The sequence below is a fragment of the Medicago truncatula genome, chromosome 2, assembly GCF_003473485.1.
Source record: "Medicago truncatula cultivar Jemalong A17 chromosome 2, MtrunA17r5.0-ANR, whole genome shotgun sequence".
Classification (NCBI taxonomy): domain Eukaryota; kingdom Viridiplantae; phylum Streptophyta; class Magnoliopsida; order Fabales; family Fabaceae; genus Medicago; species Medicago truncatula.
The window spans coordinates 12,461,136-12,472,097 of record NC_053043.1 but is presented as its reverse complement, the minus strand read 5'-3'; the positions used below and the strand labels follow the sequence as shown (position 1 = coordinate 12,472,097).

Here is a 10,962-nt window from a genome sequence, read left to right as displayed (position 1 = left end):
ATTGGCATAGACTATTCGTTTGTTGGAATCGGTCGCTTGAAAAGTTTGGATTGGTGACATCTCTAGAACAGCTACGCTGGGGATGATACCTGGAGTTTGAAGTTGACATCGAGTTTAACTAGTGTTGTGACCAGTACGGCTTTCCGCCGGGGATGATACTTCGAAACTAAAGTTGAAATTGGCATTGATTAGTGACATGACTTAGCACGGCTTTTCACCGGGCATGGCACCTTTGAAATATGGAAGATAAAACGGGAGATGTTTTACTCGTAGAAACTTGCGGCTTGACGCAATGGTGAGCTTTGACTGATGCAATTATGTGTGAATTGATGTTATGCATATGTCGTGTACGCGTAAACGTATGATTATGTGAAAATATTGGTGAATGCATGATTGCATGAATGTATGGATATATGAATGTACATGACACGTGAATCGATGAACTGAGACAAGGCAGGTAAGATGGGAGTCGGACCGACATTGCATTACAAACACCTGGCAACCTTCCTTGGAGATGATATTATTGTGAGCAAATCGAGCCGTTGATGGTGTAAGAACCTGGCACTAGGTAGCCACTGATGCCTCCTGGGGGTGAGCCCATTGTTGATGAAAGAAGTCTGGAAGAAGTCGCCATTTGTAAACCGGCATAGAGTGTCCTTCCATTGGTATGCTTCCGCAGTCATACCTTTTGTTTTATTTGAAAAAAAAATCCCTAATTTTTGCCTGGACCGCCCTTTCGGGTTTTCGGTCCACCGGGAATATTTTTGTTTTGCCCCTAATTTTTGCCTGGACCGCCCTTTCGGGTTTTCAGTCCACCGGGACTATTTTTGTTTTGCCCCTAATTTTTGCCTGGACCGCCCTTTCGGGTTTTCAGTCCACCGGGACGCTCTCTGTTGCCTAAGTCGCCTTTTCAGGTTTTCAACTTAGCGAGCTTCTTTGTATTATTTTTGTATTTGTTTATTCAGAGACTTTCCTTAGTGTCGAGCCACGCTTTTAGCAGGATCTAACCTCTCTTGAGTTGATATATGCTTCTTTTACTCCCGAGTGCCAAGCTGTATCTATTTGTTTATGCTTTTTATTATATAATGTTTTAGAAATCTGTTTCAAAATATTATCATCAATAAAAGAGGAAAAATTCGTGAAACAAAGCAAATGGGAATCAAAAAAAGGTAAAGGCTCAAAATTTATTGATCGAATGACGCTATGCCAATGGCATGACTTCATGGAGTTCTTTACAAAGTTTGAAAAGAAATGGTAATTTAAAATGGAAAGGTACGTTGAACTTCATAACTCTATCGTTCTCTAACAACTTTGAAATCCGTTATCTTGTGGCTCGAATACTTTTGATATCAGGTATGCCCCAAGTGTATCTGTGTTCGACTGGATGCAGTTACTTTGTCTCTTTTTTTTTTTTTTTTTTTAAATCCTTAATTTTTGCATAGACTGCCCTTTCGGGTTTTCACTCTATCAGGATAATGATCTCTGTTTATTGTCTCTAATTTTTGCCTGGACCGCCCTTTCGGGTTTTCAGTCCACCGAGACGCTCATTTTTGCCTAAGTCGCCCTTTTCGGGTTTTCGACTTACCGAGCTGTTCTTTTAAAATTTTTAGACAAAGTATTTCTTGACTGCGTCCGTGTTCACAGGTCGTGGAAGTTCTTCACCGTCCATGGTTTGTAGAGTCATGGCACCACCTGAGAAGGCTCTTTTAACAACATACGGACCTTCATAATTAGGAGCCCACTTGCCTCGGGAGTCTGGTTGGAAAGAGAAAATCTTTTTGAGCACAAGATCACCTTCTTTAAACTTACGGGGACGAACTTTCTTGTCAAAGGCCTGTTTCATCCTTTTTTGATATAATTGTCCGTGACATAGGGCCGTCATGCGCTTTTCTTCAATTAGATTCAACTGGTCGTATCTATTCTGAACCCATTCAGCTTCTGATAAGTCAGCCTCCATTAGGACTCTCAATGATGGAATTTCGACTTCTACAGGAAGTACTGCCTCCGTACCATATACCAGGGAGAAAGGGGTTGCCCCTGTTGATGTGCGTATAGAAGTACGATATCCATGTAATGCAAAGGGAAGCATTTCATGCCAATCTTTATAAGTCACCACCATCTTCTGGACAATCCTCTTTATATTCTTATTTGCAGCTTCGACAGCACCATTCATTTGGGGTCTGTAAGGTGAAGAGTTATGGTGCTCGATCTTGAAATCATCACACAATTCTTTCATCATCTTGTTGTTTAGATTTGTTCCGTTGTCGGTGATGATCCGGTTGGGGATGCCGTAACGACAAATGATATGATTCTTGATAAATTTGACCACCACTTGTTTGGTCACATTGGCATACGATGCGGCCTCAACCCACTTAGTGAAGTAGTCAATAGCCACTAGGATAAAACGGTGTCCATTTGAAGCTTTGGGCTCAATCCTTCCGATCATGTCAATGCCCCACATAGAGAAAGGCCACGGAGAGGAAAGTAAATTGAGTGTAGTCGGCGGCATATGAATCTTGTCGGCGTATATCTGACACTTGTGACACTTTCTGGTATGCTTGTAGCAATCTGATTCCATTGTCATCCAGTAGTAGCCTGCTTGCAATATCTTTTTAGCCATTGTGTGCCCATTAGGATGAATTCCGAAGGATCCTTCGTGTATTTCATGTATCAATAAATCAGCTTCATATTTGTCTACACATCTGAGCAAGACCGTGTCAAAGTTTCTTTTGTACAAGATATCCCCATTCAGGAAGAAATTACTAGATAATCTTCTGAGAGTCTTCTTATCTTTGTTGGATGCTCCAGGAGGATACTCTCGAGTTTGGAGAAACACCTTAATATCATGAAACCAGGGTTTATTGTCGAAAACTGCTTCAGCGGCAAACACATAAGCGGGTCTATCAAGGAATTTGACACTGATTAGTGGCACGTCATTGTGATGATTCACCTTGATCATTGAAGACAAAGTAGCCAAGGCATCAGCCATCTGATTCTCATCCCGAGGGATATGATGTAATTCCACTTTGTTGAAGAAGGTCAATAAACGTCTTGCATAGTCTCGATAAGGTATTAGTCCTGCGTGAAGAGTTTCCCATTTTCCTTTGATCTGGTTGATTACAAGAGCTGAATCTCCATATATTTCGATGTTCTTGATTCTTAGATCAATGGCTTCTTCAATACCCATGATGCAGGCTTCATATTCAGCGATGTTGTTCGTGCAGTCAAACCGGAGTCTTGCTGTGAAAGGGATGTGAGCACCCTTAGGAGTAAGGAGTACTGCCCCTATGCCGTTGCCGTATACATTGACAGCCCCATCAAATATTAAACCCCACACTGAATCTGGATCAGGTCCTTCTCCGAATAGTGGCTCGTCACAATCTTTCATCTTTAGATACATAATCTCTTCATCAGGAAAGTCAAACTTGATATGTCGATAGTCTTCAAGTGGTTGGTGAGCTAAGTGATCAGCAAGAATACTGCCTTTAATTGCCTTCTGGGAACGGTACTCGATATCATATTCAGATAGTAGCATCTGCCACCGTGCAATCCTTCCTGTCAAAGCGGGCTTCTCAAATATGTACTTGATTGGATCCATTTTAGATACCAGCCACGTAGTGTGATTAATCATATAATGACGGAGGCGTTTGGCAGCCCAGGCTAGAGCACAACACGTCTTCTCGAGCATGGAGTAGCGAGATTCACATTCAGTAAACTTCTTGCTTAAATAATAAATGGCGTGCTCTTTTCTTCCGGTTTCATCTTGTTGTCCGAGCACACAACCCATGGAATTTTCTAACACTGTTAGGTACATGATCAAAGGTCTTCCTTCAACTGGAGGGATGAGAATCGGTGGTTCTAGCAAGTACTTCTTTATGCTGTCAAAAGCCTTCTGGCAATCTTCGGTCCACACAATACCTTGTTCTTTGCGGAGTAGTTTGAATATCGGCCCACAAGTTGCAGTCATATGAGAAATGAACCGGGAGATGTAATTTAGTCGTCCAAGAAAACCTCTTACTTCTTTTTCTGTTCTCGGAGCAGGCATCTCTCTGATGGCTTTGACTTTGTCAGGGTCTACTTCGATGCCTTTCTGGCTGACAATGAAACCTAGAAGCTTTCCGGATCTGACACCAAAAGTGCATTTGTTGGGATTTAGACGAAGTTTGTACTTCCTCAGGCGCTGGAACATCTTCTGTAGATACTTGACATGGTCTTCTTCAGTAATCGACTTGACTATCATATCATCCACATAGACCTCAATCTCTTTATGTATCATATCGTGGAAAAGAGTAGTCATACCCCTCTGATAAGTAGCTCCTGCATTGATTAAACCGAACGACATTACTTTGTAGCAAAAAGTGCCCCAAGGTGTAATAAATGATGTTTTCTCTCTATCTTCGGGTGCCATCTTGATTTGATTATAACCGGAGAATCCATCCATGAATGAGAAGACTTTAGACTTGGCAGTACTGTCAACCAACACGTCAATATAAGGTAAAGGAAAGTCGTCTTTCGGGCTAGCTTTGTTTAAATCACGGTAGTCAACACACATTCTGACCTTACCATCTTTCTTTGGAACAGGCACTATGTTAGCTAACCATTGGGGGTAATTTGATGTGATGAGGAAACCAGCGTCGATCTGTTTCTGTACCTCTTCTTTGATTTTGAGAGCCATGTCAGGACGTGTTCTTCTCAACTTTTGTTTGACTGGCGGACATTCAGGTTTCAAAGGTAGGTGATGTACCACAATATCAGTGTCTAGACCTGGCATATCTTGGTAGGACCAGGCAAACACATCAACATATTCTTTGAGGAGCTCTATCACTTGCTTTTTAACACTTGTTTCGAGCGATGCCCCAACCTTGATTTCTTTCTTGTCTTCTTTGGTGCCCAAATTAATCAATTCTAGTTCGTCCCCATAAGGCTGAATGGTCTTCCTCTCTTGTTCGAGTAGTTGAGAGATTTCGTCAGGGATCTCTTCATTCTCTTCTTCCTCCGCCTCATAGACAGGGAACTCAAAGTTGGGAGAGATCATAGGATTATGTTGTTCAACGGGTTCGTTGATTTCTAATCTGCACATGTGATGGATGATTTTTTTAGAAAAAGATACATGCAGATTTTTTTGAAAATTTATATTGGGTTTTTTGTATTACCACTTTTCAGAAAAGCATAGAAGAAAATGAGACAAAACATCGGGAAAAAAACGACATTTTTATTTTATTGATGATAATTTCTTGAAATAAAAAGCCCTAGATAAATTCACCTTCGCTTGGGGCGGGGCGAAAGGATGTTTTGTTTTTTTTTTTTGAAAAGAAAAGCATAAACTAGACAAATGCATTACTTGGACAAGTGAGCAACAAAAGGAACATCTACAGCAACCCAATTGTGGCTGGATACTCCTGGCGTTATAAAACCTCGTGGCACGCTTTCAGGACCATCTTCAATGATCGCATGGATAAAGCCCGAACTGTGGAAAGTGCCCTTCTTCGCTGTGGACAAACCAGTAGATGGGAAGAAACCCAATCCTTCTCGGTGCTTGTTTTCTGGAAGCTCTATCAACTTTCCCCAGCTTGTGGACCCTCCTGCTTGTATGACCTTCTGAGCATCTTTCAGAGACGAGATAGAGGCTTCATTCTTCTTGGTATTCTTATCTTCTATAGTAAACCCTTGAAAAGGTGTCCCTTCGACATCGTCTGCCCCAATGAAAGAGAAAGATGACAAATGACTCACCAATAAAGCCTCTTCACCGTTTACAGTTACTAGCTTCCCATTCTTTACAAACTTCAGCTTTTGATGCAGCGTGGATGTGACAGCCCCTGCCTCGTGAATCCAGGGTCGACCCAGTAAGCAACTATATGAAGCTTGAATGTCCATGACTTGAAAATTAACTTGAAAAACTTGTGGCCCAACTGTGATAGGTAGAACCACCTCACCAAGGACATCCTTCCTCGAGCCATCAAAAGCTTTCACCATTACCCCACTTCGTCTCAAAGGTGCGTCTTGGTAAGCGAGTTGGGTATAAGTTGTTTTGGACAATACATTCAAAGATGATCCAGTATCCACCAGCACTTTTGACAAAGCATCGGTTTTACAGTTCACAGATATATGCAGCGCCCGATTGTGGGTCCTTCCTTCTGCTGGGAGCTCTTCATCACTGAAACTCAAGTTGTTGCATGCAGTGATGTTCCCTACTATTCCGCCAAACTGACCCACCGTTACATCATAATCCACAAAAGCTTGTTCTAAGACCTTCATTAATGCATCTTTATGGGCCTCAGAATTTAGTAATAAAGACATTATGGATATTTTGGATGGAGTCTGCATCAGTTGGTCAACGACCTTGTACTCGCTCTTCTTTATTAACTTGAGAATTTCATCAAACTCTGCACTTGTACCAGCCCCATTGGGTTGATCCACTTCTTTGGCGATACCAGCATCTTTAGTCTGAACCTCCTTGTTTATTGTAGCATCAATCTTCTTTGGGAACACTATGGGAACAACGCGCCCATTTCTCAGAACTCTACTGTCTTCAACAATATTATCCACACTAGACAAAGGCGGTATTGGAACCTCACGACCCTCTTCAATCATGGTGGCATTGTATTTGTATGGAATGGCTTTTTCAGAAGCATATGGCAGTGGACCCGGTAAGCAGATCACCAGAGGGGTGATAGTTGACTTTCGACTGTCATAAAATACCTCCAAAGGCCCTTCAGGAGTTATTACACACACATCATCACACTTCCTTTCGACCACAAGCTCTCCTCGGTCCAGGAGCCCTTGAATATCATTTCTTACTTTCTGACATCCTCCGGAGTTCATAAGGCATATTTCACAGAGATCATGATCATGCTCAAAAAGGTCGACTTTGCATAACTTGGCATGTAACGGAACCAAAGGTGTTCTGATATGTTGAACATTCTGAATGGGACGAGTCTTTTGACAATCTTCGATCATGTTGACTGTTGCGGCACCATGATTTGGCAACGGGTTTGTTTGAACATTTGGCGCCGAGTCTGTGAATGTTATTTTTCCATCATTGATCAGCCTCTGCACTGTGCTTTTAAAGGCATAACAAGTTTCAATGTTATGGCCACGGCCCCCTTCATGGAAGTCACAAGTCTGGTCAAGTCTATACCAAGATGGTAGTTTTTCTGGGATAGGAGGAGCTGTTCTAGTTTGGACAAGGTTTTTCTTGAGTAAGCCGGGAAGTAATTCTGCATAGGTGACTGGTATTGGGTTAATCGGCATTCTTGGTGGTCGAGGTTGTTGTGGGCGTTGTTGATAAGGTTGTTGTTGGAAATTTTGTTGAGTGTATTGGTATGGTTGTTGTTGGTATGGTTGTTGTTGGAAATTTTGTTGTTGGACATTTTGTGGTTGGACATTTTGTGGTGAAGGATTTTGTGGGAATTGAGGATATTGTGGTATTTGAGGATATTGTGGTATTTGAGGATGGTTATTTGTTTGTTGAAAAGGGTGAGAGGTGGGTGTGATGGCAGCAATGTGTTGATAGGCTGGATAAGTTTGTTGAGGCCCTCCATGAGTCACCATACCGACTTCTTGTTCTTTCTTCCTCGGGAAATGGTTCCCGGTCTTCTTGGTCCCACTGGCAGGAGTTGTATTCTTTACTAAGCGTCCTTCTCGGACTCCTTCTTCTAACTGTACTCCCATACCAACCATCTCCGCGAAGCTCTTTGGTGTACTCCCGACCATCTTTTTGTAATAAAAATGATTCAAAGTTTTTAGGAAGAGCTTGGTCATCTCTTTCTCCTCAATTCGTGGGCTGACTTGGGCAGCGGTGTCTCTCCACCGTTGGGCATACTCTTTGAACGTCTCTTTATCTCCCTGAGTCATGGCTTGGAGATCACTTCGGTCCGGAGTCATGTCTACATTGTAACTGTATTGTTCCACGAAAGCTTCGCAAAGGTCACGGAAAGTTTGAACCCTTGTTTTGTCTAGGTTTGTGTACCACTTTGAAGCAGGGCCGGTCAAGCTTTCTTGGAAGTAGTAAATAAGAATCTGATCATCTTGGGCATACGCAGGCATCCTTCTCACATACATTTTTAGATGTTCCTCAGGGCAAGAACTCCCTTTGTATTTCTCGAAGTCTGGAATCTTGAATTTGTGAGGTACCTGCACACTCGGTACCAAACAGAGATCGTACGCAGTCTTCCCAAATTTCCCTTTTTCACGGAGGGCTTTCATGTCTCGGCGTAGTTCGTCATACTTTTCTCGTAGGTCGCTTACTTCCTCGTAAGCCTCTGCATTCCCTGAATGAAAGATAGGCTCTTCAGTTTGCGGGATTGTATGTATCACAGGTGCTGAGTAGGTCATGGTGGCTGGAGTGACCCTCATGGCAGGTAGGGGTACTTGAGCCGTGTACTGGTGAGTGGGCATCTGAGCTTCACAAGTGATAGGACGAAATATCTCCCCAGCAGTGAAAGGTGGAAACCAAGGCGTGGAACGTTGCGGAGCGGACTGCGTTGGAGTGTCAGCACATAGTGTCCAAGAAGAAGATGCCTCGGCCTGAGTTCTGACAGGAGGAGGTGGAGGTGCTTGTGATCGGGCCTGCGCTTCTGTTATGGCCTGAGCTTGAGTTTGCGCTTGTGCCAATGCTTGCGCTTGTGCTTGAATCTGTGCTTGAGCTTGAGTCTGAGCTTCCGCCATTGTTTTTATTAATTCAGCCATCTCGTCCATCCTAGTCTGCATGGCTGTCATTTCTTCACGAACTACCCGATTTTCCTGCTCAAGATAATCCATCTTCTTCTTTACGTTTGCTCGAGTGTAGTGAGTACGGGTTGACTTGTAGATGATACGTGGGGCCACCGTATGAAACGAGTTGACCCTTTTTCTGGAAAAGGAAGTTTGTGTGAGACTTTGATTTGAGATTATGAAATGCAGGATGATGTATGATGTTTATGCAAAAATAGACGTATATTTTTTTTATCGAAGGACTTATGAAAGTATTTTTGTAAATATCATAGTTGAGAGTTCCATTGAATAATTCGCATACTATAAGATAATTCCCTTTCTAAACAACGAAGCCAAGGGATAGACTTTGCAAAAAAATAAGATAAATATCTAACTTAAAGCTAAAAACAAAAATAAAAGAAAAACTGGGAACTCTCAAGCTCTTTGAAGTAGACTATTCATCAGAATCTGAATGTGCATCTTTGAAGAACTCCCAACGCTCCCCTGCGTTGATAAACTGTGATAGCCTTGTGCTCTGAGCTCGGATCTGAACATTCTTTTTTACTATTTGTCGTTTCAACTTGTGAACCTCATGCTCTCGTTGCTCTATCTCACCACTCATAGTCTCCATCTTGAGCATAGCTTCATCATATTTCCTCTTCCAAGTAGCACCCACATATTCCGATCGGGCCAACTTCTCTTGACATTCCTCCACAGTTGCGGGGGCCAAGGGTAAAGCCGGAGCTGGGGTTGTTGAAGATAGGTACCTTGGCAAATGATATGGTAAGACCAGATCGGAAGCTCTATTGATGACCCATTGAGTGTAAGACCCCTGTAAAGAGTCTGATCTCCTCGCCAACTGGCTTCTATTGAGTGTGCGAATGGCATGCCATGCTTGGACAAATCTCCCTCTTTTGTTTGAGGGATCTTCATGGTTGAAGTAGAATTCACCCTGTAAGTAGATGTTATCTGGCTTAGCTTCCATTGGACATCCGAACTGACGTTTGGCAAGGATAGGATTGTAGCTGATTCCTCCTTGCGTACCGAGAAGGGGTACATTTGAGTATTCTCCACAACCGACAATGATGTTCGTGAAGTTACAAGTGGCACGGTACCAGGTTATGTCGGATGGGGTAAGGGACATGATTCTTTTGGGCCAGGAGAGATTTTCTGGGTTGGCTTGAAAGGAGTGGGTCTGAGGTAAGTGAGAGGTAAACCATTTGTATAGTAAGGGTGCGCAACCAAGGATGGCTCCACGACCTACTTGGGTTCGATCGTGAATGGAATGATATATATCAGCTAACAATGTGGGGACTGGGTTCTTTGTGAGGAAAATTTGGATGGCATGGATGTCAACGTAGTTATCAATATTTGGGAATAATACTAGGCCATAGATGAGTAAAGCTAGGATAGAATAGAAGGCCTCAACATTGTTTGTTTTGGAGAAATCGGAGGCTTGTTGGTAAAGAAATTTAGTAGGTAAGCTTGGGAGATTCCCTTTTAGGGTAAGTTTTTCTTTTATGAGGGAGGTTTTGAGATGGAGGGCATTTGCAATGGTGGCAGCTTTGGGAAAGGGTTCTAAGCCAGTGAAAGGTACCTTATCAAGTACGGGTAGGCCAATTAAGTGAGAGTATTCTTCGAGGGTAGGCATAAGCTGGTAGTCGGGAAAGGTGAAACAGTGGTAAGCAGGGTCATAGAATTGGACCAAGGTCTCCAAGCACCCCTTATCGATATTTGTCCAGAGGACACCAAGCAACTTCCCATGACGATCACAAAAATTCTCCAAGCTAGTTACTTCAAATGCAAGCTTCTTTAAGTTCTCTAGATCCAATTTCCTGAATGTAAACTTCCTAGTATTTCTTCTTTCCATGCCTATGATATTTACAAAAACAAGTATAAGCCCTTCGATATTTTTTGATGAAAAAAAAGATAAAAATTATGAATGAATGCATGTATGCATGGTTATGCGTAGGTTAAGCTCATCATGTTGGAGTTTAAAGGTAATAACCCCTATTTGGTAAGGACTATGGTTTCATTTGTATCTGTATCACGGGTTCTATCCAGTTCCCAAAGTCATCAACTAATTCTTGACTACTCTTGATCCAATAATATCCGTAGGAAAGTTTCATTTGAGTGTAGTATCGCGTATCAACTAATTCAAGACTACTCTTGATTAGCCACCGCACTACGTCCTAAAAAGGCCAAGATGGGTTAAGGGTAACTAAAGGTCCTCAACTTCGACGGTCACTTGAAAATATAATGCCAACACGA

The 10,962-nt window shown here is 42.4% G+C and overlaps 1 protein-coding gene across 1 annotated transcript; it reads right to left on the bottom strand.

Annotated features, from left to right (window-relative positions):
- Positions 1 to 1,606: 1,606 nt before the first annotated feature.
- LOC112419339 (uncharacterized) lies at positions 1,607 to 8,760 on the bottom strand. Its single transcript, XM_039830957.1, has 5 exons — positions 7,554 to 8,760; positions 5,342 to 7,217; positions 4,426 to 5,072; positions 2,167 to 4,317; positions 1,607 to 2,037 (listed from the first exon to the last, which is right to left on the bottom strand). Exons 1-5 carry the CDS (start codon positions 8,758 to 8,760, stop codon positions 1,607 to 1,609), a joined length of 6,312 nt encoding a protein of 2,103 aa, XP_039686891.1.
- Between the last annotated feature and the right edge of the window lie 2,202 nt (positions 8,761 to 10,962).